At 49.8% G+C, this 24,558-nt stretch overlaps 1 protein-coding gene across 1 annotated transcript in view; it reads right to left on the bottom strand.

Moving 5' to 3' along the window:
- DLG5 (discs, large homolog 5 (Drosophila)) overlaps positions 1-24,558 on the bottom strand; it is a 214,335-nt gene that overhangs the window by 23,035 nt on the left and 166,742 nt on the right. Inside the window, exons 7-20 of the mRNA XM_006887475.1 lie at positions 23,370-23,682; positions 20,755-20,939; positions 19,199-19,324; positions 14,484-14,616; positions 13,979-14,106; positions 12,918-13,093; positions 12,527-12,630; positions 10,020-10,112; positions 8,453-9,472; positions 7,199-7,322; positions 6,732-6,870; positions 5,278-5,390; positions 4,627-4,716; positions 3,099-3,249 (exon numbers count right to left, since the gene is read on the bottom strand). Coding sequence (XP_006887537.1) covers positions 3,099-3,249; positions 4,627-4,716; positions 5,278-5,390; positions 6,732-6,870; positions 7,199-7,322; positions 8,453-9,472; positions 10,020-10,112; positions 12,527-12,630; positions 12,918-13,093; positions 13,979-14,106; positions 14,484-14,616; positions 19,199-19,324; positions 20,755-20,939; positions 23,370-23,682 — 2,895 coding nt within the window. The remainder of the gene's footprint in view (positions 1-3,098; positions 3,250-4,626; positions 4,717-5,277; positions 5,391-6,731; positions 6,871-7,198; positions 7,323-8,452; positions 9,473-10,019; positions 10,113-12,526; positions 12,631-12,917; positions 13,094-13,978; positions 14,107-14,483; positions 14,617-19,198; positions 19,325-20,754; positions 20,940-23,369; positions 23,683-24,558) is intronic.

Genomic DNA, 24,558 nt, shown 5'->3' with positions numbered 1-24,558 from the left:
TAGGGCTGTTGTACATAGGGTCGCTATGAGTCGCAGGCGACTCGACGGCACATAACAACAACAACAACAACAACAAGATAATTGTTATAGCACTGGTCTGTCCATTTGCTGTACAGAAGAGGTAACGTGTGGTTGCCGTGATGTTAAACACTGTGACACTGATGTGCCAAATGCGATAATGGTTACCCATGGTGGACAGTGTTTGGTGGAGCTCCCTTATTGAAACAAGCTTGGGAGCAGGAGTGGCATCCACTTCCAAAAGTTCTTTCCTCCGGAAACTCTATGAACATGGAAAATCGACGAAAGTTATACAAGAATACAGGTCTTTTGTTCCTAGGGTCATTATGAATCATCTACGATTTGATGGCACTTAACAACAACAACAGCAAGATAATTGTTTGCTGTGTTGCAATAAGTCTGGTTATTTTGATAGTAATGGAATGTTTCTTTCTTTCTATACATACTGAAGAATAAAAAAGTTTTTGCTTATTGGCTCTAAGGCTAAGCCCCTGGTGCCTCACTTTCTTTCTCTCCATTTTTTCTCTCAGCAGCGCTGCATCCTCCACTCTGCTGGAAAACAGCAACACTGTTCTAACTGTCCTTGCCTGCTCTCCAATGTTTCCCCAAACCTGCAGCTCAGACAGATCACCCGTGGCCTGGTCCTGTCATTTCCATGATTTTGCATACACTTCCCTACAGTCGCAAGAATCCTTAGAAACCAAGTGCCCAACGACCATCCTCAGTACACAGTGTAAGACCCTTCTGAGGTCACCCTTGCACAGCTAATCTAGGGCCCCTCATTCTTCATGGAACATCTCTCTGTCCCACCTCCTCACAACACATTTTTCTCACTAGAGGAATGTTATAACTGTTATACAACAAAAAGGTCTTGAAGCTGTTATGAATGGGACATGCATCAGTATTCAACAGGACAACACAGAAGACTCATTGAGGGAGGAGAAGGCACATTACTACCGTGCACTTCCACTTAAATTTGTACATAGACTTATGTGCATCATTATGCATTAAGAGACACAGCATTTCCTCAAAAGTCTGAACACAGAAATTCCTGTGACCTAGCTATTTCACTGCTTGGAATAAACCCCAAGAAAATGAGAACTCATGTACAGAGACTTGTGCACCAATGTTCACAGCAGCATCATTAACGAACATGGAAACAGCCCATGTGTCCAATCACCATGGAACGGATTGAAAAATTATGGTATAACCACACGATGGAATACTACGCAGCACACAGGAGCGATGATTTTGTAAATTACTACCTAAGTTGGGAGGGACTGAAGAGCATTACGCTAAGTGAACTAACTCAGTCCCATAATGGCAAATATTATATAAAACCATTATTGTAGAATGAGCATAAGGATTCAACAGGGGGTGGGGGGGGAGGGAGACAGATGGCTGAGGATGGTTGTGGTGGGGTTGAGTGATAATCATATGCTTGTACAACTTGATGGGTAGAGGGACGCAGTATGAGCTGGTGTGAAAAAGTCTGTAAATAAACTAGTATAAAATTTAAAAATAATTAAAAAAAAAAGACATGACATCAAATGTTATGAATGGTATCTTCAGGTGGGAGCCCATAGGCCAATATTTACTTTTTCCTCCTTTTCAATAATTTGAATTTATGGGAAGCACTAACTGTTTTCCTCGGAACAATATTGCTGCTTTTCAAAAAACATTCATATATCTCATAACATAATGTATAGCATAAAACATAATAATAACAGTGATGCTGTGTTGGTTAAGACTGTGTGTCAGTTTTGAATCTCATTTAAAAAATTTAAAAAAAAAAGATTGTGTGTCAAAAAAAAAAGATTGTGTGTCAGCTTTTTTCTGGTTTGCAGTTGTGACATAGCCATTCTCTTGATGAGTTTTCATATAATGTAATCACTTCCATGATGAGATGAGCTCTAAGTAGCCAGGTGAGATAGAGTTTCCTCAGGAATGTGACCTATACCAAATATATGCATGTACATTTGGCAAAGCTATTTTGCTTTCTGTTTGAACAAGATCTCGCATCCTAGCGCCTCACTATCTGAGCTCCATTTCCTTGGACTTGAGCCAGCAGCCTGTCACACTGCCTCTCTTGGATTCATCAGCTTCTACAGCCACCATGGTCAGGAGAAGCCTCTATCCTGACATTTGACTCACAGACTTGGAACTTGCCAGTTTCTAAAAGTCTTAGAGCCACATCCCTGAGATAAACCTCTCTCTTGCTCTATGTTGCTGTTGTTGTTATGTGCTGTCAAGCTGAAAATAACCCACAGCTATCCCTCCAGTGGGTTTTCAAAGGCTACAATCGCACAGAAAGAGACTGCCATCCTTCTGCTATGGAGTAGCTGGTGGATCTGAACCAGCTGCCCTTAGGTTGGCAGTGCAACTCTTTATGATATGTAAGCTTACCTGCTTGGCTTCTCTCAACAAACCAGTCTAAGACAGTTATGGTTATGTATATATAATAATCACAAATAAATGTAAATATAAATGTAAACAGATAATATTTCCCCACTACATGTATATTTCACAACTAAAAACTTTTTAAAAGAACAGGGCAATATGTGTAGCCATGTTCTGGGGCTGAAAAAAGGAAAAGCTGAGTCTTGACTCTAACTGAGGTTAGGTTGGTCACTAACCATGTGACCATGAAAAGATCACTCTTAATTTCTGGCCTCAGATTCCTCATCTGTTCAATGGGGATGGTAATATAATAATGATCACATAGGGTGGCTATGAGGATTTTATGTTGTTGAAGTCAACGATGCTACCGTGTTTGTCTCCAGCTTCCAGCACACCCGCCTCTGCACAGGGGCAGCCCCAGGGAGGAAGCCCACCCAGCTCTTTACCTTCCCATCTCCATGTCATCACCCCTCACTCCTCCAGTAGGGTCAGCTCCCACCTCATGTGGCCCTCAACAATCACAGGTGACTGGCCAGAGCAAAGTCCACCCACACTGGAGCAGCTCAGCCCTGGGACCAAGTGCTACTTTCCTGCTCACCAGCCCATCCCCTCAACAGGGCCCTGGCCATCGCTGGGCACCAGCCTGGGCACGACACTGACACAGCTCAGGTTGTTCTCACCGGTCCTTTCTCTGCTCCCCAAGGGACGCGGGGTTGACAGCAATTCTAGGCAAGGTGGAGGCTGAGGTCTGGGACTGGCTACAAGAGGACAAGGTGTCAATGCTCAGGGGCGACTGAGGAGGCGTACTGCATTCCGAGTGTGACAAGGAACCTGCGAGAGAGGAGAGCATCCAGTCACGTGGGCCTCCACGTCACACCTGACCCCATGTCCCATCCGGCTGCATGCTGGCTCCACAGTCCTTTCTTTATTGGTCAAACACTTTGACAGCTATTTTAGGTTCATGGAAATCTTACACAGTAAGTATTGAGAGTTCCCATACAGACTTTATTCCCCTCCTTGAGGTATTTTTATATTACTATGTGCTCCCATGATAACAGTACAGCTGAAAAGCCAATTCTGACATGTTACTCCTAACTAAAGGTGCATTTCACTCAGGATCACTCCTCCTATTGTATGGGCCTGTGGGTTCTGAGACACAGATATCCCTGGCTTTTCCAAAATTCATTTGAAGCCACTGTGCTTTCATGGAAAACCTACGGTAAAGGTAGTTGTTTTCACTAGCTAAAAGAAACCCAAAGTGGATTTTTTTTTTTTATTTATTTTTTTTATTTTTAAAAAAATGGCAAAAACCACTGTTGTAAAACGTGACTGACATCAACATTGAGGGAAGACAGAAAAGGAGGGGAGGAATGATGTATGTTGCATTGAAACAGATGTGGGAGAGAACTGTTTCAAAGGGACATATGAATGGGTATTCTTGTCATTACAGAAATCCAGAGTGAAGGCTACATAGTGGAGTGGGTTTGGGGGGGAGGGATTGTATAACAATGAAAGAGGTGGTATTTTTCTTCTTTTCAAGGAGAAGAGCGAATGGGGGGGAGGGTGTTGGTAGGGAGAAAAGTGCAACAATGAATGACTGGAAACCCTAAGTCTCTGTATACTTTCATTAAAATTAATGTTAAAAAAATAAAATTATAAACCCCACAACATTAGCAGTCAGTGTTTCTCATGCAGTTATTGCATGCAAGTGACGACAGTGGTCTCTCCACGCTCCTCCCTGAAAGCTAGCCTCACATCCTAGCACTAAGCCCCCTTATCTAGAAACTGAATTCCATATGTCGGTTTTACTTAAAGTTTTCTGTTATTTGGTAAGATTTGTTATTTTCCCCGATGTAAATTAACGACAACTGCTTCTTCACTTTCTACCATCTGTACTTCTGGAAGGTGTCACAGGAACACTCTACCTCTGGACTGCAGGAAAACCCGGCCTCCTGTTGATCCCCTAGTCACTGGGCCCAGGGCTGGGCTGGGCAGGGGCTCCCAGAGTGACTGAGGGTTTAGGAAGCACACACTACACCCACAGACTCCCCAGGAGGCTGGACAGGGGGAGCAGGGAGTGCTGAGAAGGCCCAGGTCTGGGCTGGGCAGGGGCTCCCAGAGTGACTGAGGGTTTAGGAAGCACACACTACACCCACAGACTCCCCAGGAGGCTGGACAGGGGGAGCAGGGAGTGCTGAGAAGGCTTACCTCTGTCAGAGCCCATGACAGAGCGGGGGTATCGTGGCGTTGACGGGATTTTAATACGTTCCGCCTTAAACTGCAGGTTACTCGAAGACCCTGTTGTTCCATAATGAGACAAAATATTAGTCTTTGTAACTGATCACCATCCATCACTCTCTCACTACCCTTTGGTAGCTTGAGATGTGATGGCAGAATGGCAGGATGGCAGACATTCAGAGCCAGGTGTTGCTTATCTATGTCTTAGGGGTTCTGAATGTGGAATAGTTAAGAAAAGCAGACGCTTAACCTGCTGTGTTAGAACAAACTACAATGTTCTAGAACAGGAACAAGGTCTCCCTTCCACCTAGGACAGTGTCAGTCCCCCAGAGCGTCCTATGACGTGGCTAGGGGACACAATGCTGGACTACGTGTCTCAGACGTGAAAACAATACAGAATACCCGGAACGCCCAAGAAGCAGAGAAACAAGGAGGCCAGAATGGCCACCTGAAAGACCCAATGGCCACTGAGGAGAGTTGGAGAGACATGGGACACAGTGGAAGGAAGGGGTAGAATGTGGAAGGCAGGGCCGTCCAAGGTAGTCTGTGAGGAGACGTGTACGAGGACTAGGGCACACAGAAGGCTGATGCCCAACAAAGCAGGGCTCCCGGTTCCCTCACCAAGGCGGGCGCTGGAGGGCAGGGAATTGGACCCATGGGAGGCTCTCCTCTCAGGGCAGTCACCAAAGGATCGCTGGCTCAGGTCCAGGCTCAGGCGCACTTGATGCTGGACGCTGGGAGAGAACAAACCAGAGCAGGCTTAGGGATGGTGTCCAGGGCCAGATGTGGGGGAGACAGCCCTTGGGGCCCCTGGCCACTCATTGGGGAAATCCCCTGTACAACAATACACTCGCTGTCCACCGGGGACAGACCCTTTCTGCCCAGTCACTTCCTGGGGGTGGCATCCAGTGAGAGCCCTTCACACAGCCCTTCACTTCAGGGCCACACTGGTGGAGCTTGCACCACAGCAAATCCACTTCCGCCAGCAGCTGGAGTGGGTTCACTGGGAGGAAAGCACTGCCTGCCACCCGGGAAAACGGGGCTCTGAAACCTGCAGGCCTGGAAGCTGGAGTGCTTCCCCTGTGGTACAGCAGGCAGAGTGGGTGGATGTGGGGGCCTGTGCCCCTCAACCAGGGAACCTGGCAAGGAGACCAGGGGGCCGGAGGACACAGCCATTGCCCAAGAGGCTAATGAGCAGCCAAATCCCACCCATAAGATGGTGTTGCTCCCGTGGAGGCCCTCAGTGTATAGGACCTCACTATGGCTGGCACGGCCCACACGGTCCATTCTCCATGGTCGTCCATAGAGTCCCCATCCTCTCTCTGAGTTCATCTCTTTGTCCCTCCAGCCTACTGGGCGGTCTCCACTCCAGCTGGACATGCATGAACACCCTCCTGCAAGGTCTGTCCAGGTCTTATCCACCCCTGCAGCCCTCACTGCATCCTTTCCATATCCTAATCCTTCCCGACCACCCCAACTAACTCATTACCCTCCTTCAGGTCATAAGCAGCTGGTCACTCTGTTTCATCTTATGAGAAGCTCAGCACTAGCTGCCCAGTAAAACTCTACCCACTGTCTGCTATGAAAACCTGACTGCAAAGCACGACATGAGCAGGAAGCATGTTCCTGATTCACCACCATAAGCTCCTCTAACGAGAACTGATCATGCCATGTAGTAGGTGCTCAATAAATTCACTAAGCAACTAAATGAACGAATGTAATCACTGGACCTAGTACTCCATTCACTTCTTTAAGGTGCAGCTTCCTCATCTATAGAATAGACACAATGAACACACTTAACTCACAGGCTGACTGTGAGGAGGGAGTGAGGCTGACTGTGCACAGTGCCCGGCACATGAGCACCCATCACCAGCGATCATCATCACCTTTTCAAACATCACACTGATCAATTCAGAGCCCCCTCAAGGCTCGCCCTCCTCAGGGTCCCCAAGCTCCTGGAGCCAGCTTTTCTCAGCTGGATAAGGAAACCCCTCTGCCCACATGCCACTTCATACAAAGCTTGACGTGGGCTCACGTGAGTGGGCACCATGCAGGTGTGGGGTGGTCTCACCTACCTGGGATGTGACTCCTGGGTGGCCCCGTCTCTGTGGATGGGTGGGGAGAGGCCAACCTTGTGGCTCCGCACAGTGTAGACAGGGTTCCTCAGAATGGAGCTAACAGCTGTGCCTGGGGCCAAGCTCCGGGGGACTGTGCCTGTAAGCGGGCTGGGTGAGGATGCCGCCCAGGCGCCCACCCAGATCCACCAGGAGACCCCTCTCTATTCTAGATGGAAGCAGCAGGGACCAGCACTCTAGGCCCCACTTTGCTATGTTGTTTTGGGCCACTCGCCATTCTCCAGCTGCAGCCCTCCATAATGCTTCCCATCTTCCAGGGCTGCTGCCAGACAAACTGCAAGGCAGGCCAGCAATTCCCAACTGTTCGGGCATGAGCACCAAAGACCGCCCCGAGACCTCCGCCTCCATTCTCCCCAGGAGTGCAGTCGTGCTTATCCACCCAACCCCTCCCAGCCCCCGCCACTCACCCACTGACACCCTGCCGGGATAGGGCCTTGGGGTGCCATGGCGAGTGGAATGCACTGGTGAGTAAGGTGGCCACTCCTGGAGCTCTGGGGACAGCTCCCCACCAGCTGGGACACACTTCTGCTCCTGCAGAACCAAAGGCAACAAGTGTGCATGTGGACCTCTGCTCTGTGAGCACCAGCACCTCCTGCTTTAACAGGTGACGATCGACAGGCCACTGCCCGTTTGGGGTGCCCTGCACACCTGGAGGAGATACTTCAGAGGATAACATCCCAGTTCTTGCCAATAACCAGGAATTCTATGTGTAAAATTGGGGCCCCGGGTGTCCAGTGGTGAAGTTCTGGCCTTCCACGCATGAACTGAGACCCAGTTGGACTCACAGCCAACATCTCATGCAAAGCTAACCAAATGGCTGTCAGGGGAAGCCTGCATGCTGCTCTCATGCTGAACACGTTTCAGTGGAGCTTTCTGACTAACAGACTAGGAAGAAAGGCCTGGCAATTTAAATCTGAAAATTAAGTCCATGAAAAGTCTGAATCACAATAGTGCTCTGCTGTGGTACATCAGGTCACTATGAGTCAGGGGCTGACTCTACAACTGCTAGGAACGTGTATATAAGAGCAAAGAATAAGAATGCATCAGGCAAATATAACTTGCACAATTGTATCAAACTGTCCAGTGGCATCAGACGCTGCATGAATAAGTCTCTGAAAGGCTAGCTCCAAACAGCAGCAATTTCTCTCTTCTACATTACTTGTTGCTATTGTTATTGACCAACAAGTTGGAAACCAACTTCAGCAGAGGGAGTTAATTACACAAGAGGAGACTGCCCATCCTTCTCCTGCAGAGCAGCTGGTAGAGTTGAACCACATGCCTTGGGGATTGCAGTGCAGCTCCTTTCCACGAGGCCAGCAGAGCTCCCTCTTTTGCAAACTACTACAGCACAAATTCAGTGCACAGCCTTCCCTCCCAACAGCCTCGAAGGCAAGCCACAGCCGTAGAGTTCTGGTGTAGAGCCACTGGGGTTTTCGTTCAAGGGCTGCACCTAGAAAGTACCCCTCCCTGCACTGTATGCCCACATAAGTGCCCACTGCCTGCCACTTTGCAGCTCGTGGAGCAGGGGTGCTGGTGTCCTCCCCACCCCCTGCAGAGGCAAAGACACCAGGACTGAGGCCCCCACAGTGGTACAGTCACTTTTCTGCATCCATGCCCTCCTGTCCCCTCCAGCCCTTGTCCCATGCCAGGTGGAGCTCTACCTCTGGACACTGAGCTGGAGGAGCCGCCGATGCCAGTCTGGGCCGGAACCCAGGGGCAGACTTGGGTCGGCGGCGCTTCTGCCCCAGCTCATCCACTTTTTGGGTGCTGAGGTCCTCATCACAGGGCTTCTTGGCCAGCAGATAGGCACTGTCCCCATCCCCTTCAGGGTAGTAAGTGGAAGCAATGCGGACTCTAGTCTTGCGAGGCGGTGAGGTATGTGGGGGCTCCCCAGGGTCCAGGCTAGGGGGCAAGGCCATTGGGGGACTGGTGGAGGGGGAACTGCCCACCAGTGTAGCCTCGGACTCAGAACTGGTCTCCAGTCTGTGCTGGAACTTGATAGAGTCACTCCTCCTAGGAGGCTTTGGGGGTGTCAGAGGCCCCATTCTCTTAGAGGCCTGGGGGGAGGGAGTGGGCCCTGGGCCCAAAAGCAGGGAGTCTATTTTGGGGGGCGTCTGGGGCCGTTTGAAAGTGTTAGGGTCAAAGATGGATTTTCTTTGCTTTGGCTTCTTGTAAACCGAGAGCTTCTCGGGCTCTGCTGTGGAGCCGAGCACAGCCTTGGGCCAGGTCCCACCACTGTTGGGGCTCCCAGGCTCCACCTTGTCCAGGGGCGTCTCTGCTGCCCCACAGGAGCCCACCTCAGTCTCAAAGGGCAGCAAGGGCTGCCTTCTGCGCCCCTCCACCAGCCCCAAGTCATGCTCTGCAGACAGGTCCGAGCGGAAGGGACTCAGGCTGCGCTCAGAGGCGCTGGGACAGCCTGGCGGGGAGGCCTGAAAGGGCCGTCCAGGGAAGGGCCTGTGTAGGAAGGAGCCACTGTCCCCTGAAGGGGCTGTCTCCTTCCTGTCCTCCAGCCTGTCCAGGTAGAAGATGTCCGTCTGTGTGGAGTTATTGTGCTGCATCAAGTTCCGTTTATTGTGAGCCTGGACCTCTGGGGCCTGGGTACGAAAACCCAACACCTTCTCCGAGTCCTTGAGGTTCTCAAAGATGTTCTGGCCACTCCAGGAGGCGCTCTGAGGAAACACCTAGGCAGGATTGCGAGAGTTAGAGGGTGAGACAGGGAGGTCAGGGCTGGGCTGCAGCTACCCTCAAATGCAGACAGACAGACAGATGTGAACACACACATGCTCACACAGAGGAGCACACAGGTGTGCGTGCACGCACCACTTTAGACAGGTACCGCAGTCCCCCTGCTATGCCCCCAGCCCTGGGCACTCTGAACTCGCACCAGAGCCACAGAATTCTACATCTGAGCACTTTCCAAAATGACCTGCATGGTCTCCTGCACATTTAAAAAAAAGAAAAAAAACCATTAAAAATTAAAGTAAAACTGCATGATTAGAGATGTATCTCTTAACTGCACCCATGCTGGCGAGACTGTAAAATGGTAGTCACTGCAGAAAACAGTTTGGAAGTTGTAAAAAAGATTAAAAAATTACCATATGACCCAGCAATTCCACTCCTGGGTGCACCACTCTAAATCAGAAAGCTAGCAGAGATGCTAAAGGAGCCCGGGACACGCTGAGGCTCACCTCCCCAGAGGCAGGCAGAGCCAGGCTCCAGTGCGCTTACCTTCAGCAGGGAGAGGGTCAGGGAGTCTTCGCAGCTCCGCAGCAGAGATTCGCACTCATTCAGAGACTTGTTGTCCAAGGCAATGCCATTGATCTAGGGCGAATAGAGAGCTGGTCAGGCCCACCAGCAGGGTGGCAGTTGGGGCTCAAAGGGCCACCAGGAGATGGGCTGTGCCCACCTGCTGTCCTACAATGCACAGGAGGCTTGGTTCTGTATGATGCCATGCATGGAGCTGGCAAAGGAAAGGGGGACATGTGGAAGGAGTGCAGCCACGGTGCTTCAGAGGCAAATTTAACGCACGTCCTTAAAGCTGCCCTAACAGGAGGTACTTGTCCATCTGGGGTCAGTACACTGAGGTCGTGCTCAGCCCTAGTGCTTCCAGCTGTGTAAGGCCGAACCCCAGAGACACCTTTCCAAGCCTCATTCATGGGTTGGGATCAGCTCATAGGAGCAGCAGGAGAGGCCATCTCACAGCTCTTCCACCTGTCTTGCTCCCCAACACACTCTAAGGTGTCCCCAGACATGCACATGGGAGGAGCTCGCTGCAGGGCCATGCCCCACTCCAAAAACACCGAAGCTACAGTTACTTCAACCACCAAATGAGGGATCATTTACGCTACATATAATCAGAACCATGAGGTGGATAAAAATAATGAGAACTTGATCTGGAAAGACATAATGTAGAATGCAAACTTTAGAATAATGTGGTGGTGGTGGTGGTGTTGTTAGGTGCTATTGAGTCAAGTATGACTCATAGTGAACCCTGTAAACAGATCTGAACCCTGTCCTATCCTGTACCATCCTCATAATCTCTGACACACTTGAGCCCACTGCTGCAGTCACTGTTGTTGGTCCATCTCGCCAAGAGTCTTCTACTTCACTGACCCTCCACCCTTCCAAGCATAATGTGCTTCTTCAAGGAATGCTCAACCAACACTCTTGGCACCAACAGTCAGGAAATCAAAAGATGAGCTGCATTAGGAAAATCTGCTGTCAAGGATCTCTCTAGAGTGCTAAAGAGCAACAGTGTCAGTCTAGAGACTAAGGTGTACCTTATCCAGTCCAGAGTCTTCTAAATTGCTCGCTATGTATCTGTGATCTGGACAATGACTACAGATGAAAGAAGAATCATGATGCCTTTGAGTTGTGGTACTGGAGGAGTACTGAACACACTGCCAAGAGAACAAACAGGTCTGTTCTGGAGAGGGTGAAATCAGTTTGCTCTTTCGAGGCAAGGATTTGGAAACTCCATCCCACATACTGTGGGCATGTTTCCAGGAGGGACCAGTCCTTGGGGAAGGACATCATATTTGGAAGGGTGAAGCGTGAGCACAGAAGAGGAAGACCCGGGATGAGATTGATTTATACAGTGTCCGTAGCAAGGGGTTCAGGTGTGTCAGAGATGGTGAGGTTGTCTCTGGGTTCAAAGCCACTGTTCACAGGGCTTCTATGGGTTGAAGCTGACTGGATGGCACATAACAGGAACAACAAACAACATACCTAAAGTGTATACACAGTATCCACTTTCTTCTCTTAAAAACAAAAAATCAGAGCCCTATTAAATGTACACAGATTTGTACCAGCATTTAAAGCCTGAGAGGACACTCAACAAATACAGCAGAGCTTGTTCCTGAGAAAACCTTTTGCTTTGTATTATCTTTTATTGCTTAACAATTCCACCACCAACACATCATTAGTAATGAAACAAGTGATAAGTGGATATAAAAAAAGGATTCAAAAATTACACTCAGGTTATATCAACATATGATTTCCTAAATACACCCTCAGGAATAAAATAAAGGGGGGAAAAGCTACTAAAAGTTATTTACCAGTGGTAGAAAAGCAAGCAATTTTTGTATTTACTTCCTAAGCTTCTGTATTTCCTAATTTTCTACAGTAAACATAAACACGTTATGAGGGCAGAAAAATCCATTTTAAGTGTTCCCGTGGGTGATGGCCCAGAACAAGACTATGAAAACCCAGTTCAAGACTCTGCTTCCAAACCCTCCCACCACACGTTAACCGTCTATAAGACCAGCCTGAACAGTGCATCTAAATTTCAAAATCAATCTCCATAATAGTCTATGTGTTTCCTACTGACAAAGGGGCCCTTTAGAGTAGTGAGAGAAGATCTTCACCCTGAAACCCACAGCGTCCCTTTTCAGCAGGAAGTAGCTAAGAGAATACGCCGTCCCCTTTTCCTTATGAATCAGGGTGAAGTCTCTCTCAGGGAGGAGTGATAGGGAATGGCAAAGGACACACTGACAAAGGAGATTAATCAGAACTGGCTTTGACAAGCACTGTGGCAACTGGACAATTAAAACAGACATTCAGGGGCAGGGAAGAAGAACGAACTGGGGAGGAGGGTAGAGAAAACAGTGCAACAGTGAATGACTGAAAACCCAAAATCTCTGTAAATGTTCATTAAAACTAATAAAATTTAATAATAATTAAAAAAAAAAAAAAAGACCAGCCTGGTCGTTCCCCTGCCCTCTCCCTGGACTCACCGCAACAATCCTGTCACCCACCGATAGGGAACCTTCCTTGGCAGCCGGACTCCCAGGCACCACGGCAGCGGCATACACTCCGTTCTCCAGGCTGATGCCACTGTCTGCAAGCCACAGGAGAGGCCAGTCATCAGCAAGCAGGCCCCTGCCAACCAGCCACCTCGCCGGCTTGATTAACTCATAAAAGCTGAAGGTTGCAGAAACACCCTGTCTGGTCACCCTAGCACCCCACAGGATCAGAGCACCCCATGTCTGGTCTGCTGAACTGAGTCAAACACACAAAGACAAGCAGGACACAGGTGTCTTCCCACAGGAGAGGTGTTCTCACACAGTGCACACCCCGGAAAGGCAGTACTCCTGCGAAGACCCCGGCCCCTCCCTCGGCCACTACCTTTCTGTCCACTCAGGTTGATGTGCAGCGGGGTGACCACCTTGCTGCCCAGCGACTTCCGCCGCCGCACGACCATGTTGATGGCCCCCTCCCCGTGCAGGAGCGCCTTGATGGCCTGCTTCTTGTCCTTGTTGATGAGGTCCACGTCATTGATCCTCAGCAGCCAGTCATTGACCCTGGGGTGGGGAAATGAAACCACGCTGGCACCCAGGCAGCCATGGATCAGCTGGCACACCCCAGCAACTCCCTTCCGGGAAGGTCAGAAAGCAGGAGTGTCCCCACATGCACATACTCAACAAGATCTCTTCTAGGCTGTGTCATGGTTCAGCTCACAGAGCCTGGATCTAGACCATCAGGGTTCAAATCCTGGCTCTACCACTTAGCCATGGAACCTTGTACAAATGAACCAGCCCTTCTGAGCCTCAATGGCTCCATCTGTCCAATGGGGTAATAATGGTACCCATTTCATACAACTGTCAAGCTTTTTAAAAATTGATTTATGTGAGAGCACATTTTTTTTTCCTCAGCTGCCAATGAGGGCATTCTGGTTCTTGTGTGAATTGAGCTAATTGTTCCCTGGGGTTTTCAAAGCTGATGTTTCAGGAGCAAAAAACCAGGTCTCTCTTCTGAGGGGCCCCTGGGTGGACTCAAACCTCCCACCTTTTGGTTAGCAGCTGAGTACATCAACCATCAGCGTCACCAGGGACTCCAACAGGACACGGAAGCCCTGTACACAAGCCACCTTGTTGTCACCATTATTTAACAGACTGAACAGGCACATTTTGGGCTCTCATCCTGAAACCTTTCGAACCACGAGAAGCAAAAGGCAGAGCAAGCCGGTGCCTGGGGTGTGGGAAGGCAGAGCAGAGGAGACTGAGGACGGGAGCTTCTTCCAAGAATCGCAGCTCCAGCACCTGCAGGTTCTGGGCAGAGCTAGGCCACCTCTCAGGCGCTGGGTGCCCACACCTCACTGCTGCCTGGCATCCTCTGGGCCAGTCCTCCTCTGCACTGGCTTGAGAGACCTGCCTTTCCTCCAGGGACAGTGACTCTTGAACTTGTACCTTAATCGACCATCAGCAATGCTTCCTTTGTCCACTTTCGTGACAAAGATGCCACAGTCCCCTGGGAAACAGGGCTCATTCACACCTTCTGCCATATCGAATCCAAGTGCCTTCAGGTCAATGTCCTCCTGTGGAGACAGCAGCAGTAACACTGTTACAAAGCCGTGCTGGGGATCGCTAGGCTCTCACACCCCAAGCCCCACTCCAGCGTGGAGGGCTGTCCTGTCTGTGTCTGACGGCCACTGCAGGTAGTCACCTATCACCCCACCTTTGGGGCTCTCTTCCCTCTGTTGCCAGGCCCTGTATCAGTGTCTGTCAGGTGACACAGGGCACCACTTGCTGCAGACCTGCTGCCGACATACTCAGGAATTTGGAAAAGGAGGCACGTGTGGCCCCGAGGGGAAGCCATGGACCGGGGATGTTTCAAAAGGGCCACCTCCTCACTTCCCAGGCCGAGCCATCACACCAAGGAGCGTGGGGATAGGGGACCACAAAGCCAGCTCACCGTCTCCCTTTCAAACTCCACAACTTCTGTTTCCCACTCCATGGAGTCTGTATCGATGGCCGAGTCATGGGAGCTATGGGCCAGCAGCTGCCGGAAGCGGGCCTCCTTGCCCAACTGGGACTCCATCTGTTCCCTGTGAACAGAGTGGGTGGAGGCTCTGAGGGAGGCGAGGCCCTTTTTCTCCCAGCTGCAAACCCAATGAGGCCATTTGAGTGCATGACTCTCCCTGACCCCACACTGCTGCTGTGAACTGCTTGCTGTCCAGTCGGCTCCCACCACAGAGTGACCCCATCCACCAGGGGACAAATACAACACTGCCTGTGCTGTTGCCTCCCCACCATCAGTTACAGACTGGACAACTGTGAACCACAGGATTTCCAATGGCTGGTTTTCAGAAGTAAGACTGTCGAGCATTTCTTCCTAGGTTAAGTCTGTAAGATCTGCAGAAACCTATTTAACAACATGCAAGTGAGTGTGAGGTGCATTTGCTGGGAAAAGGACCTGGGTCTCCTACACGGAAGGCACATGTTCTACCTTAGGACCATTAATGCTTCATGACTTCACACTTGTTGTTGTTAGGTGCCATCAAGCTGAGTACAACTCATGGCAACCCTATGAGCAGCAGATCTAAACCCATCCTATCCTGTGCCATCCTCACACTTCCTGACACACTAGAGCCCACTGCAGCAGTCACCATGTCAGTCCATCTGGTTGAGGGTTTTACTCTCCTTCGCTGACCCTCCACCCTTCTCAGCATCATGTCCTTCTCCAAAGAAGAGCCCGTCCTAGAAACATGCCCAAAGTATGTGAGGTGAAGCCTCATTATCCTTGCCTCCAAAGAGCACTCTGGCTACACCGTCTCCAAGACATAGCTGTTTGTTCTTTTGGCCTACCATGGGATGTTGAATGCTCTTCTCCACCACCACAGCTCAAAGGCCTCAATTCTTCTGTGACCCGTATTCACTGTCCAGCTCTCAGACACAAGCAAGTGATTGGAAAGACCAGGGCCTGAATCAGAAGCACCTTTGTCCTCAAACTGACATCATTACTTCTCAATAATTTAGAAAGGTCCCTAACTGCAGACTTTCCCAGTGCAATAAGTCTCCTGATTTCCTGACTGACTTGATATTAGCCCCCAACAAATCTAGGGAGTTGGGATAAGCCTCTTCATTATCAGTGGGTATTCATGGTGGTCACGGATCATTTTTTAAAGAAAGACTTTCTCCCTAGGTTGATTTATAGGTTTACTGCAATTACTACAAATAGCAAGAATTTTTGGAGCTACAGAACACGACCATTCCGAAATGTATATGGGAAGGCAGAGGCGCTAGAATAGCTAAAGCAGTTCAGGAAAGGAATACAAGAGGAATCACTCCACCCAGTATTCAGACTGACTACACAGCTATAGCACGTGAGGCTATGTGGGAGGCAGACAAGGACATCAACATGATGGAACTGAAACCCAGAATCTACACACCAAAGCATGTCAGTGGATCTTTAACCAAGGCGTTCAGCCAAACGGGAGTAACAGAGGGAATGCATCCTGCTACTGGCTGTGAGGCTGTCTGAACTGAGAGAGGGACCCTGGCTTGCTGTTGACCGGCTTGGGACAGCTTTTTACTGAATCTGGACTTGCACTGTGTAATGTCCTTTGTCACCACCCAACAACCTATTTCCCTAATCAATTCCACCAACGGCAGTGAAAAGGTTTTGTAAAGTCTGGGTGGTCATTTGCAATGAGTATCGGACCTAGTGGTAAGTAGAAGTAGGTGCGGCAGACTGGGGGACCATATCTGACCACATAGCAGTTAGATTTATATACTGTGAATGCTGGGGTTATACTGTAGTTGGTGGGGACAGTTCCCCTGTGTGGAGTTAGCAGAGGTCAGATTCAGCCATCTCTACTTGACCTTTGCTTCTTTTACAGATGGTGTCAGAACTGGTGAGATTTGTTGCAATGGCTCTTTGAAACACAGGATTTTGTAAACTTGGGGCTTGCCATAGGTAGAACTAAAATGGTTACTGCTTGTTGCTACAAAATAGGGGAGAAAACCCAGAGGTCATTTTTGGCCTGGGGATTGAAAGCAGAGGCCACCACCACCACCAAGACTATTTATAGTTAAGGATAGCAATTAAGGGTAGATAATGAAGATGAAACTGGAAATTTCTTGTGTTAAGGTTTTTGTTGATTTAACTTTAGAAATACTGCTTTTTTGTTTGTTTCCTCTATGCAGTAATACTAAGATACATTGTAAATGACCATTGAATGTTGTAAAGTTAAGATACACTGTAACGATAATTGTTATTGTTGTTATTGCTATGTGCCAATGAATGGACCAGGATTCACAGCAACTCTATGCAACTCTGAAATCTGCGGCTCCTTGGAGGCAAGGATTCTGAAGCTTCATATGACATACTTTGGACATGTTGCAAGAAGGGACCAGTCTTTGGAGAGGGATATCATGCTTGGGAGGGTGGAGGGACAGCACAGGAGAGGAAGACCCTCAATGGGATTGATTCTGTCACTGGGGTGGTGGGGTAGGCGTGTGAGAGACAATAAGGTTGGCACCGGATAGAGCAAGGTTTAGGCCTATTAGCAACTCGATGGCACAGAACAACAAAGTTCACCTTCGGTTAGTGATTAATTGGATAGGCAGAAAGGAAAAATTTGCCCTAAAGGAATGCTTTTTAAAAGTAGTAGATTTTGGTAAAGAGCATGGGGCTTGGCTTGAGAAAGATTAAGCCTCACACAATACTCGAGGAGGACATGTGTAAAATGAGAGACTTTATCAATGCACCAAGGCAAGATAAAGCTGATGCCCATCAGAATTCCCTTTCCAGAACGTGAAGAAGGGTAGTGAGTATGCTTAACTCGTGATGACCAGCTGTGCAATTTTGATGAGTGGCAGTGGACAGCCCTCATGCAGTAATGACGAGTCAGGCTGAATCTGGACGTGTCCTTCGGCACTATCCACCTAGCATGAGGAATGGGCAAGTAGAGAAGGGTGGCTGCTCTGTGGAGCGAGGAGTCCTAAGGACCCCGGGGGTGGGGGTGCTGACTTAGCCCTTGCTGTTGACTGAGAGGCTGTGTGAACGGAGAGAGGGCCTGTGTCTTGTTGTTAACCTGGCTGGGATGGCTACTTACTGAACCTGGACTTTCACTCTATGATAGCCTTTGCCACCTGCTCGCCTCTACCTGTTTCCCTAATAAAGTCCACAACTGTGAATAACAACAACAACAAAAAAGAAAGAAGAGACAGTCTTCTCAACAAATAGTGCAACTAGACATCCAGAGGCAAAAACAAACAAAATACCACAACGGCTTATATAAAACCAACTCAAAATTAGACCAGACTTTAAATTAACTCTATTTTTTTTTAGAAAAATTACAGAACAAAACTCTTAAGAGATGTAGGATAAGATCTTAGACACAACATTATTCATTTAAAAAAATATGAGTAAACAGGACTCATCAAATTAAAAATTTGAGCTCTACAAAAAGCTCTAGTATGAGAATGAAAAAAGACTTGGGAATTCTGACTTCCTAAGTAACATCCTTCTTTCTTTTATTTTTTTTTTAATTTTATACTGTTTTACATACAAAGTTCATAAAGTTCATATACATTGCTTTTCATCTTTCATAAATCTGGCCAAATGACCCTCCAGCGTGATCAGCAGTGTCCACTGGGCTCCTGCATGTCAAGGACCTATTGTGGGTCATTGATTGGTGCACACAAACCCTGCGCCCACATGTTCTCATTGGCCTTCTCCAGCATGGTCCCCCTCCTGGGACTTCTCCTTTGCCTGGCGCTGCCGCCTAGGCCTAGATCGTCCTCCCCAGGGCTTCACAACACAAGCAGACCCAAGTCTACATTTAAAGTGTCTGTCACCAGGCCCATCTGCCTGCACCAACAGAAGATGAAGCTTCCTTGAGAGGTAACGGTGACCTCTTCAGTGCCTACTGGCCTGACGTCTCAGCAGAAAGAAGGTACAAACACAAATGTGCTGAGCCAAAAGATGGTGAAAGTCTCCTATCAGTTCAAGGCTTCTCCCACACAACTAAAATGTTAAACCAAAGCCTACTCGGTTGTAGGCTATGGCGGCAGTTCTCAGGTCCCGCCAATGCCTGCTTTCAGATTGTGACCTTTGCCTTTTATACCACCACATCTTCAATGACACCCCTGGAAGTGATGCTGTAAGCAAGGGGAGGCTGACTGACAACCTAACAGTCTCTTCTCAGAAGCACAGGCAGAATGGCTGCCTTGGAATTGGTGCACTGCTATCCATGTTCATTTATCTACTTGACTTGGATCAGCTCTGCGGAGGACTGTGAGCACTGTGAGGGCAGTGATGCTCATTCAGCATGGCCCGGCCAGCGTCTCTCCCAGACCTGACCCACAGAGGACACCTCAAGAATTCTCTGTGGCATGAATGAATGACTGGCATGGCCCCAAACGCCAAGAACCACGTCCCATACCCCTTGAACTCTGTCCTGTGGGCCTTTTCACCTGGGTCCACCCCTTCACCACATGCAACCACAGAGCTGGTGTCTCTTCCTGCACTAAGAATTTTAATCAATTTTCAAAATGAAGGTGGCATTTGGACCCATATAGATCAGCAGAGTGAAGCCGAGTGCCTCACTCTGACAGGCGAGGGGCACCCACACAGCCTCAGTCATGCACACACACACACACCCCACCCCACTCCCGGCCTACTTGAGTTCCTTAAGCTCCCGGCTGATGTCATTCTTCTGCTTGCGAGTGTCATCCAGGCTGCGCAGGGCCTCGGCCAGCTCACTCACGGCCCGGTCCCGCTCCCGGCGCAGGTTGTCACACAGCGTCCTGGCAGAGAGAGAGGGAAGAGGGTGAGGCTCTGTCAGGGGGAGGGGAAGGTGGTTTCATGGTGGCCCCAGGCCTCACATTCACAGAGGTTCCTGCCTTGGCCCATGTACACGGGGTGAGATGACCCAAGCCAACCTTGTGCTGTGACAGAGAGAGACACTGTGCACTCAGGAGGGGAAGAGATGCCCCCCAGGTACAATGACCATAAGGTTCCCATGTGCACTCCAGGGCTCTTCCCACCCACAAGTCCATCTCAATGGGCCTGGGTCCCCCCACACCCTCCTGCACACATTCACTGAAACACTGTGCAATGAAGCTTCCAGCCCTAGGCTCCCACCGATCCAGACCACAGGACCTTCCAGAACTACTCCCCACTGGGCTGGGGGCTGTCTGGGCTTTATGGCCCTCAGCTCAGGGCAGGGGCCCTATAGGAATAAGAGGTGGTTTCTGAGTCACAGAAACCTCAGCTGACCAGGAAACGTGGGTGGACAGACAAAATCCTTGCTCTGTGTACCTCAGAACCCCATCTTGTCACTAGTGGCCCCACCCTAGCCATGATAAGCATGCTGCCCAGGGCGACTTCTGCAGATGTCTGTGGCTAGCATTGGTATACAGTAAGCGGCCAGCACCCAACCCCATCTGGGCCTCCCTGGCCCAGTCAGTGACCTTCAAGGTTCCCTTCCCGCACTGTAAACAAAGCCACTCTCCACTGGCCATTCTTCATCATTCCACGTCTGGTCACCTCCACTCTCCTAACCAGTCTGTGGTCATGAGCCTCTCCTCTGAAAGGCCACTCAATAATCAGCCATTAACTTCCTGCCCCCGTCCCAGCGTCTCCAGCTTCTGCTCTAGCATAAGTCAAGTCCACACCCCTCAGGGCCTGCGGGATTCCGTGAGCCTCCTCTCTCCCCAGGGTCCCTCAAGCGCAGGCCCTGAGCTAGCTGTACTCCCTTATCTAGCTGCACCATCTGTCCCTGAGGGCACCCCACACCTTCATGTTGCACTCCACCACTAGGAGGAGCCCTATGCCCACAGTGCCTGTCCTGCAGGCGTGCCCAGACCCCACAAAGCTCACACCCATCAGGCAGCTCAGAAGCTGTTTACATCCCTTGTCCCTTTGCTTGAGGGACCTGAGACCCCACACCCAGTAAACATCCAGAGTGCTAACTGAAAGAACACATTTCTGCTGGTGGTCTCATCAGAAGCCCCTCACAGAGGAAAGACTAGCCTGTGTCACTTGACAGTGATGGTATCTGGCCCCGGGCAGCTCAGATGTGTAGGAAGGCAGGCACACAGAAGGTGTGAGGGAAACTAGGGCCTCCACAGGGAGGAGGAAGGAGCCAGGAGTCCCCAGCCCACCTGTAAACAACTTGGCCCTCCCACGACCCCACCAAAGTCCTGAGGGGGCGCAAGGTGCAGGCAGCCTGTACCGGATGCTGTCACGCTCTGCCACGATCTTGTCCCGCTCCTGGAAGGCCCAGTCCCGCCGGCACTTGGCCACGTCTGCCTCCTGGAGGGCTTCCTTCAGCTCCTGGCACAGAGCCTTGCACTGCTTTCGGAGGATTTCCACCTCTTTGTTGGCTCTCCCGGCGTCCATTGTCACTGTGTCCTTGATCTGCAGGGTGTGAGGACAAGCAGAGCCTTTCACAGAGTTTTCTAGCTCTGAGGTGGTCCTGAGCAGAGCCGGTGGTGGGTGGAGAGTGGGGAGCACGGGGTTATACCCAGAACTTGTCCCACCAACCATCCCCCCTCCCCCTGTACCCCAGAAGACAGCACGTCTGGGTCCCCTTTGAGACAGAGTGATGCTGGCTCAGGGTCCCAGTCTAAAGACTCAGGACTTCACTCAGTCCTGCTTGGGGATCCCCATCTCTGCTTGGTCACAGGCCTCCACAGCATCCTTGTTATAGCTTCCAAGCACCACTAACCAGGCTCACACCTTCCCCCAGGTCTCTCTAAAGAGCTAAATCTCTAAAGAAACGGAATTACATGAGGCTGGGTTCCAGTCGAGGTGCAGATACTCAAAGCAGAAAACCAGTAAGTATTTTGTGCTCTGTGTCAACAACACTAGATTTTATACTCTCACATGCTGAGTTATTTTTCCATTTTCACTGAAATACTGCTTTTCTCTGTTCATTTAAAAAGCTGAATCAGTCACACTGGCATCTTGTAACTTCTCTAAAGAATTACAAGCACCACTGACATTCCAAACAGAACCACAGACACACTTAAGTAGGAAACTCCTCTGATTCTTAAAGAGTGAAGAAGGAGTGGCCGACTGCTGTAGAGGATTTCTGAACAAACAAAAATGAGCATGGGCCCGAAGGGATGGACTGGAGTCGCCGCCACACTGGGGCTCACCCTCCACACAGGAAGGGGATAGGAGAAACCACACATGCACCTAGTGCAGCCTCTCTCCACAGAGAATGTACAAGCCAGTCATCCGTTAACCAGGGTCTGGCCTGTGTCTGAATATTTCTGTGCCACTCAGGAGTACCCAGGTGTGCAAACAAGTCAGATGCAGCTGCTAATCCAAGGGGTGGGGGTGGGGTGGGGGAAATACACCACAAAGGACCCTGGAAAGAAGGCCTGGTGATCAGAAGAGTCAACCACTGAAAACCCTATAGTTATTGTTAGGTGCAGCTGAGTTCATTACAACCCACAGTGACTCTATGAACAACGGATCTGAACCCTGCCCCATCCTGTGCTATCCTCACAATCTCTTACACTCTTGAGCCCATTGCTGTCATCCTCATATCAGTTCATCTGGTCAAGGGTATTCCTCTCTTCCACCGACCCTCCACCTTTCCAAGTATGTTATATCCCTCTCCAAGGAATAGCCTCTCCTAGCAACATGCCCAAAACGTGCGGAGCAGAGTTAGAAGACAGCAAGCAGCAGCCTCGCCAAAAACAAGTCAAAATAATCTCCAGGGATCTTTTCATCTCAGACAAACAGATGAAGGAGACTGAAGCTGGGAAGATCAGGAAGCAAAGATTTCAGCTCTGGAACAACAGCCTCACAGGCAGGGGTAGGGCCCTAGGAACAGTGCCTGGAAGAGACGCTGGCCTCAGCTGCAAGGTGATGTGATGTACCCACCGCGTAGGCCTGGCACCTGGACCCGGTCTGAAGGGCACCGCCTCAGAATGGTACCTGAGTTCACATGGCTTCCACTGCTGTGGGAGGCAGGTGCCAGCACAACTAATCACGGGCCACCATGCGGGAAATGTGGGGTCTCCCTCACCTGCTCCTTCACACATCACAGGGCCTCTCCAATCTCAGACACCACACAAGTACCCCTTCTCTTTTCTCCTCAGTGGTTCTGTGTTCCTGGTCTGATTCAGGCATGTCCCCCCAGCAATTAAGCAACTCGAATTCCCAAACATAACAATGCTTGCTGATTAGAACAAATACAGAATAGAATTTCAAATTCTCACAGACTCTAGACTTTCTGGGCACGTGGTTGTGAGCTTTGAACTTGGATTTAGGATGTTGTTTCTTAATAAGCAAACTCTTGAGATATCCTTTAGACTTCCTTTCAGCACAAAGTTGATGTGCAATTACTTGATAGTGGGTTTGTGTGTGTGTGTGTGTGTGTGTGTGTCTGTGTGTGTGTGTTGTGTGTATCTGTTTTTGTGTGTGTTATCTATGTGTTTGACCTGACTCTCTTCCCAGCCTGCAAGCTCTGGACACGCAGGATTGTGCTGGGTGTCTGTGTTTGTCACAGCCAGCTCAAGTCATGCCCAACAACCCAGCTAGAGCTTGGCTGAAAACGAGAAGCCTTTCACTCCAAGTCAGACTCACTGTACTGCTGTCAAGTTAGAACTCTCTCAGGTGAGACCTTCCATTGGGTTTCCAAGGTTGTAAATAGCCCATCTTTTTCCTTGAGAGCTGCTGGTGGAGTCAAACCATCAGACAGCCCTGACCTATGGGTGAGCAGAACAAATGCTACAGATGAGACCACTGCTACGTGGATCACCACACACTCTGAGCCACTTCCCACCACGCTGCTGTGTGCGAAGCCGCAAGGCTGTCCTTCTACCTGCCTACCTGCCGCAGAGCCTCCATCTCCTCGCTGGCCGCTTTCTTCTCAGACGTGCTGCTCTTGAGTTTGGACTCGGCCAGCTCCACCTCGGTCTGCAGCTTGTCCAGCTCAGAAATGACCTGGTCCCGCTCGCTCATGATGAGCTTGTACTCGCTGTACACGGCATCCCGCTCCTCCTTGTACTTCTCCGACTCCTTGGCCGTCTTGGCCTGTGTGCTCCTCAGCTCCGTCAGCTCCGACTGCAGCAACTCCATCTCCCACTGCAGGTCCTTGTTCTGGGTCGTGGCCTTGTTCAGCTCGTGGTGGATGGCCTCGAACCTGGGGAGAGAGGCACCAGGGTGTAGGAGCAGGGCCAGGCCGAGCAGTCAGCTGTGGGGCCATCGTGCCCGGCTGGACAGCCAAGCATGATGTTCCCAGGGTGTCCATTCTCTGCACGGCTCTAAGGGAAAAGTTCTGGAGGGCAAGGGTCCTGGGCCGGCAATTTTCTCAGTGTCTTATTAATTAGTACAGTTTGAACAAAGGGCTTCATGCTCTCTGCACTACTAAAAAGAACATTTTCTTTCTTTCTCAGACCAGCGGCACTCTTTAAAAACTTAAAAATTAAAAAAAAATACATAACCGCTTAAGAGAGGTAAAAATGGTCTTAAAGACTATGTAGTCCCACCATCACACGTACAAATACTGACAAGAAGGCCTTGAGCAGTAGGTGACTGGCCCCGAGTCATGGGCCAGCACAGGAAAAGCTCTCCACACAGCAGCCCTGAAAACCAGAATCTATAGCTCCAGGGCAGCAAAGCTTCAAGTGTGGCCCTCAGAACGCCACTGCACAGGGGTTCCTCTTTATTTTTATTTAATTTTATTCTTTTGTTTTTGTGTGTGTGTACTGTCAAATCGGATCTGACGGGTACTTGAGGAGATTGTCCCTCCTTCTCCAGCAGAGCACCTGGTGGATTCTCCAGCAGAGCACCTGGTGGATTCGAACCGCGCACCTCTGGAGTGCAGTGCAGTTTCTTGCCACTAGGCCCCCAGAGCTCCCTTCAGGGGTTTCTCTTAAAACCTGCTTTCTACGATGACTTTCATTAGGAAGTACTGAATCCAGGGTCCTCTTCTTGGAAAATCCACTGTACAAGATCAGGCAAGTCCCCCAGAATAGAAATCTGTGTATTTTGCCCAGCAAGAACTAAATCTAGTTGA

This window comes from Elephantulus edwardii, unplaced genomic scaffold (genome assembly GCF_000299155.1).
Source record: "Elephantulus edwardii isolate Elephantulus edwardi_28Jun2011 unplaced genomic scaffold, EleEdw1.0 scaffold00058, whole genome shotgun sequence".
NCBI lineage: Eukaryota > Metazoa > Chordata > Mammalia > Macroscelidea > Macroscelididae > Elephantulus > Elephantulus edwardii.
This window is presented reverse-complemented; position numbering and strand designations above follow the sequence as displayed.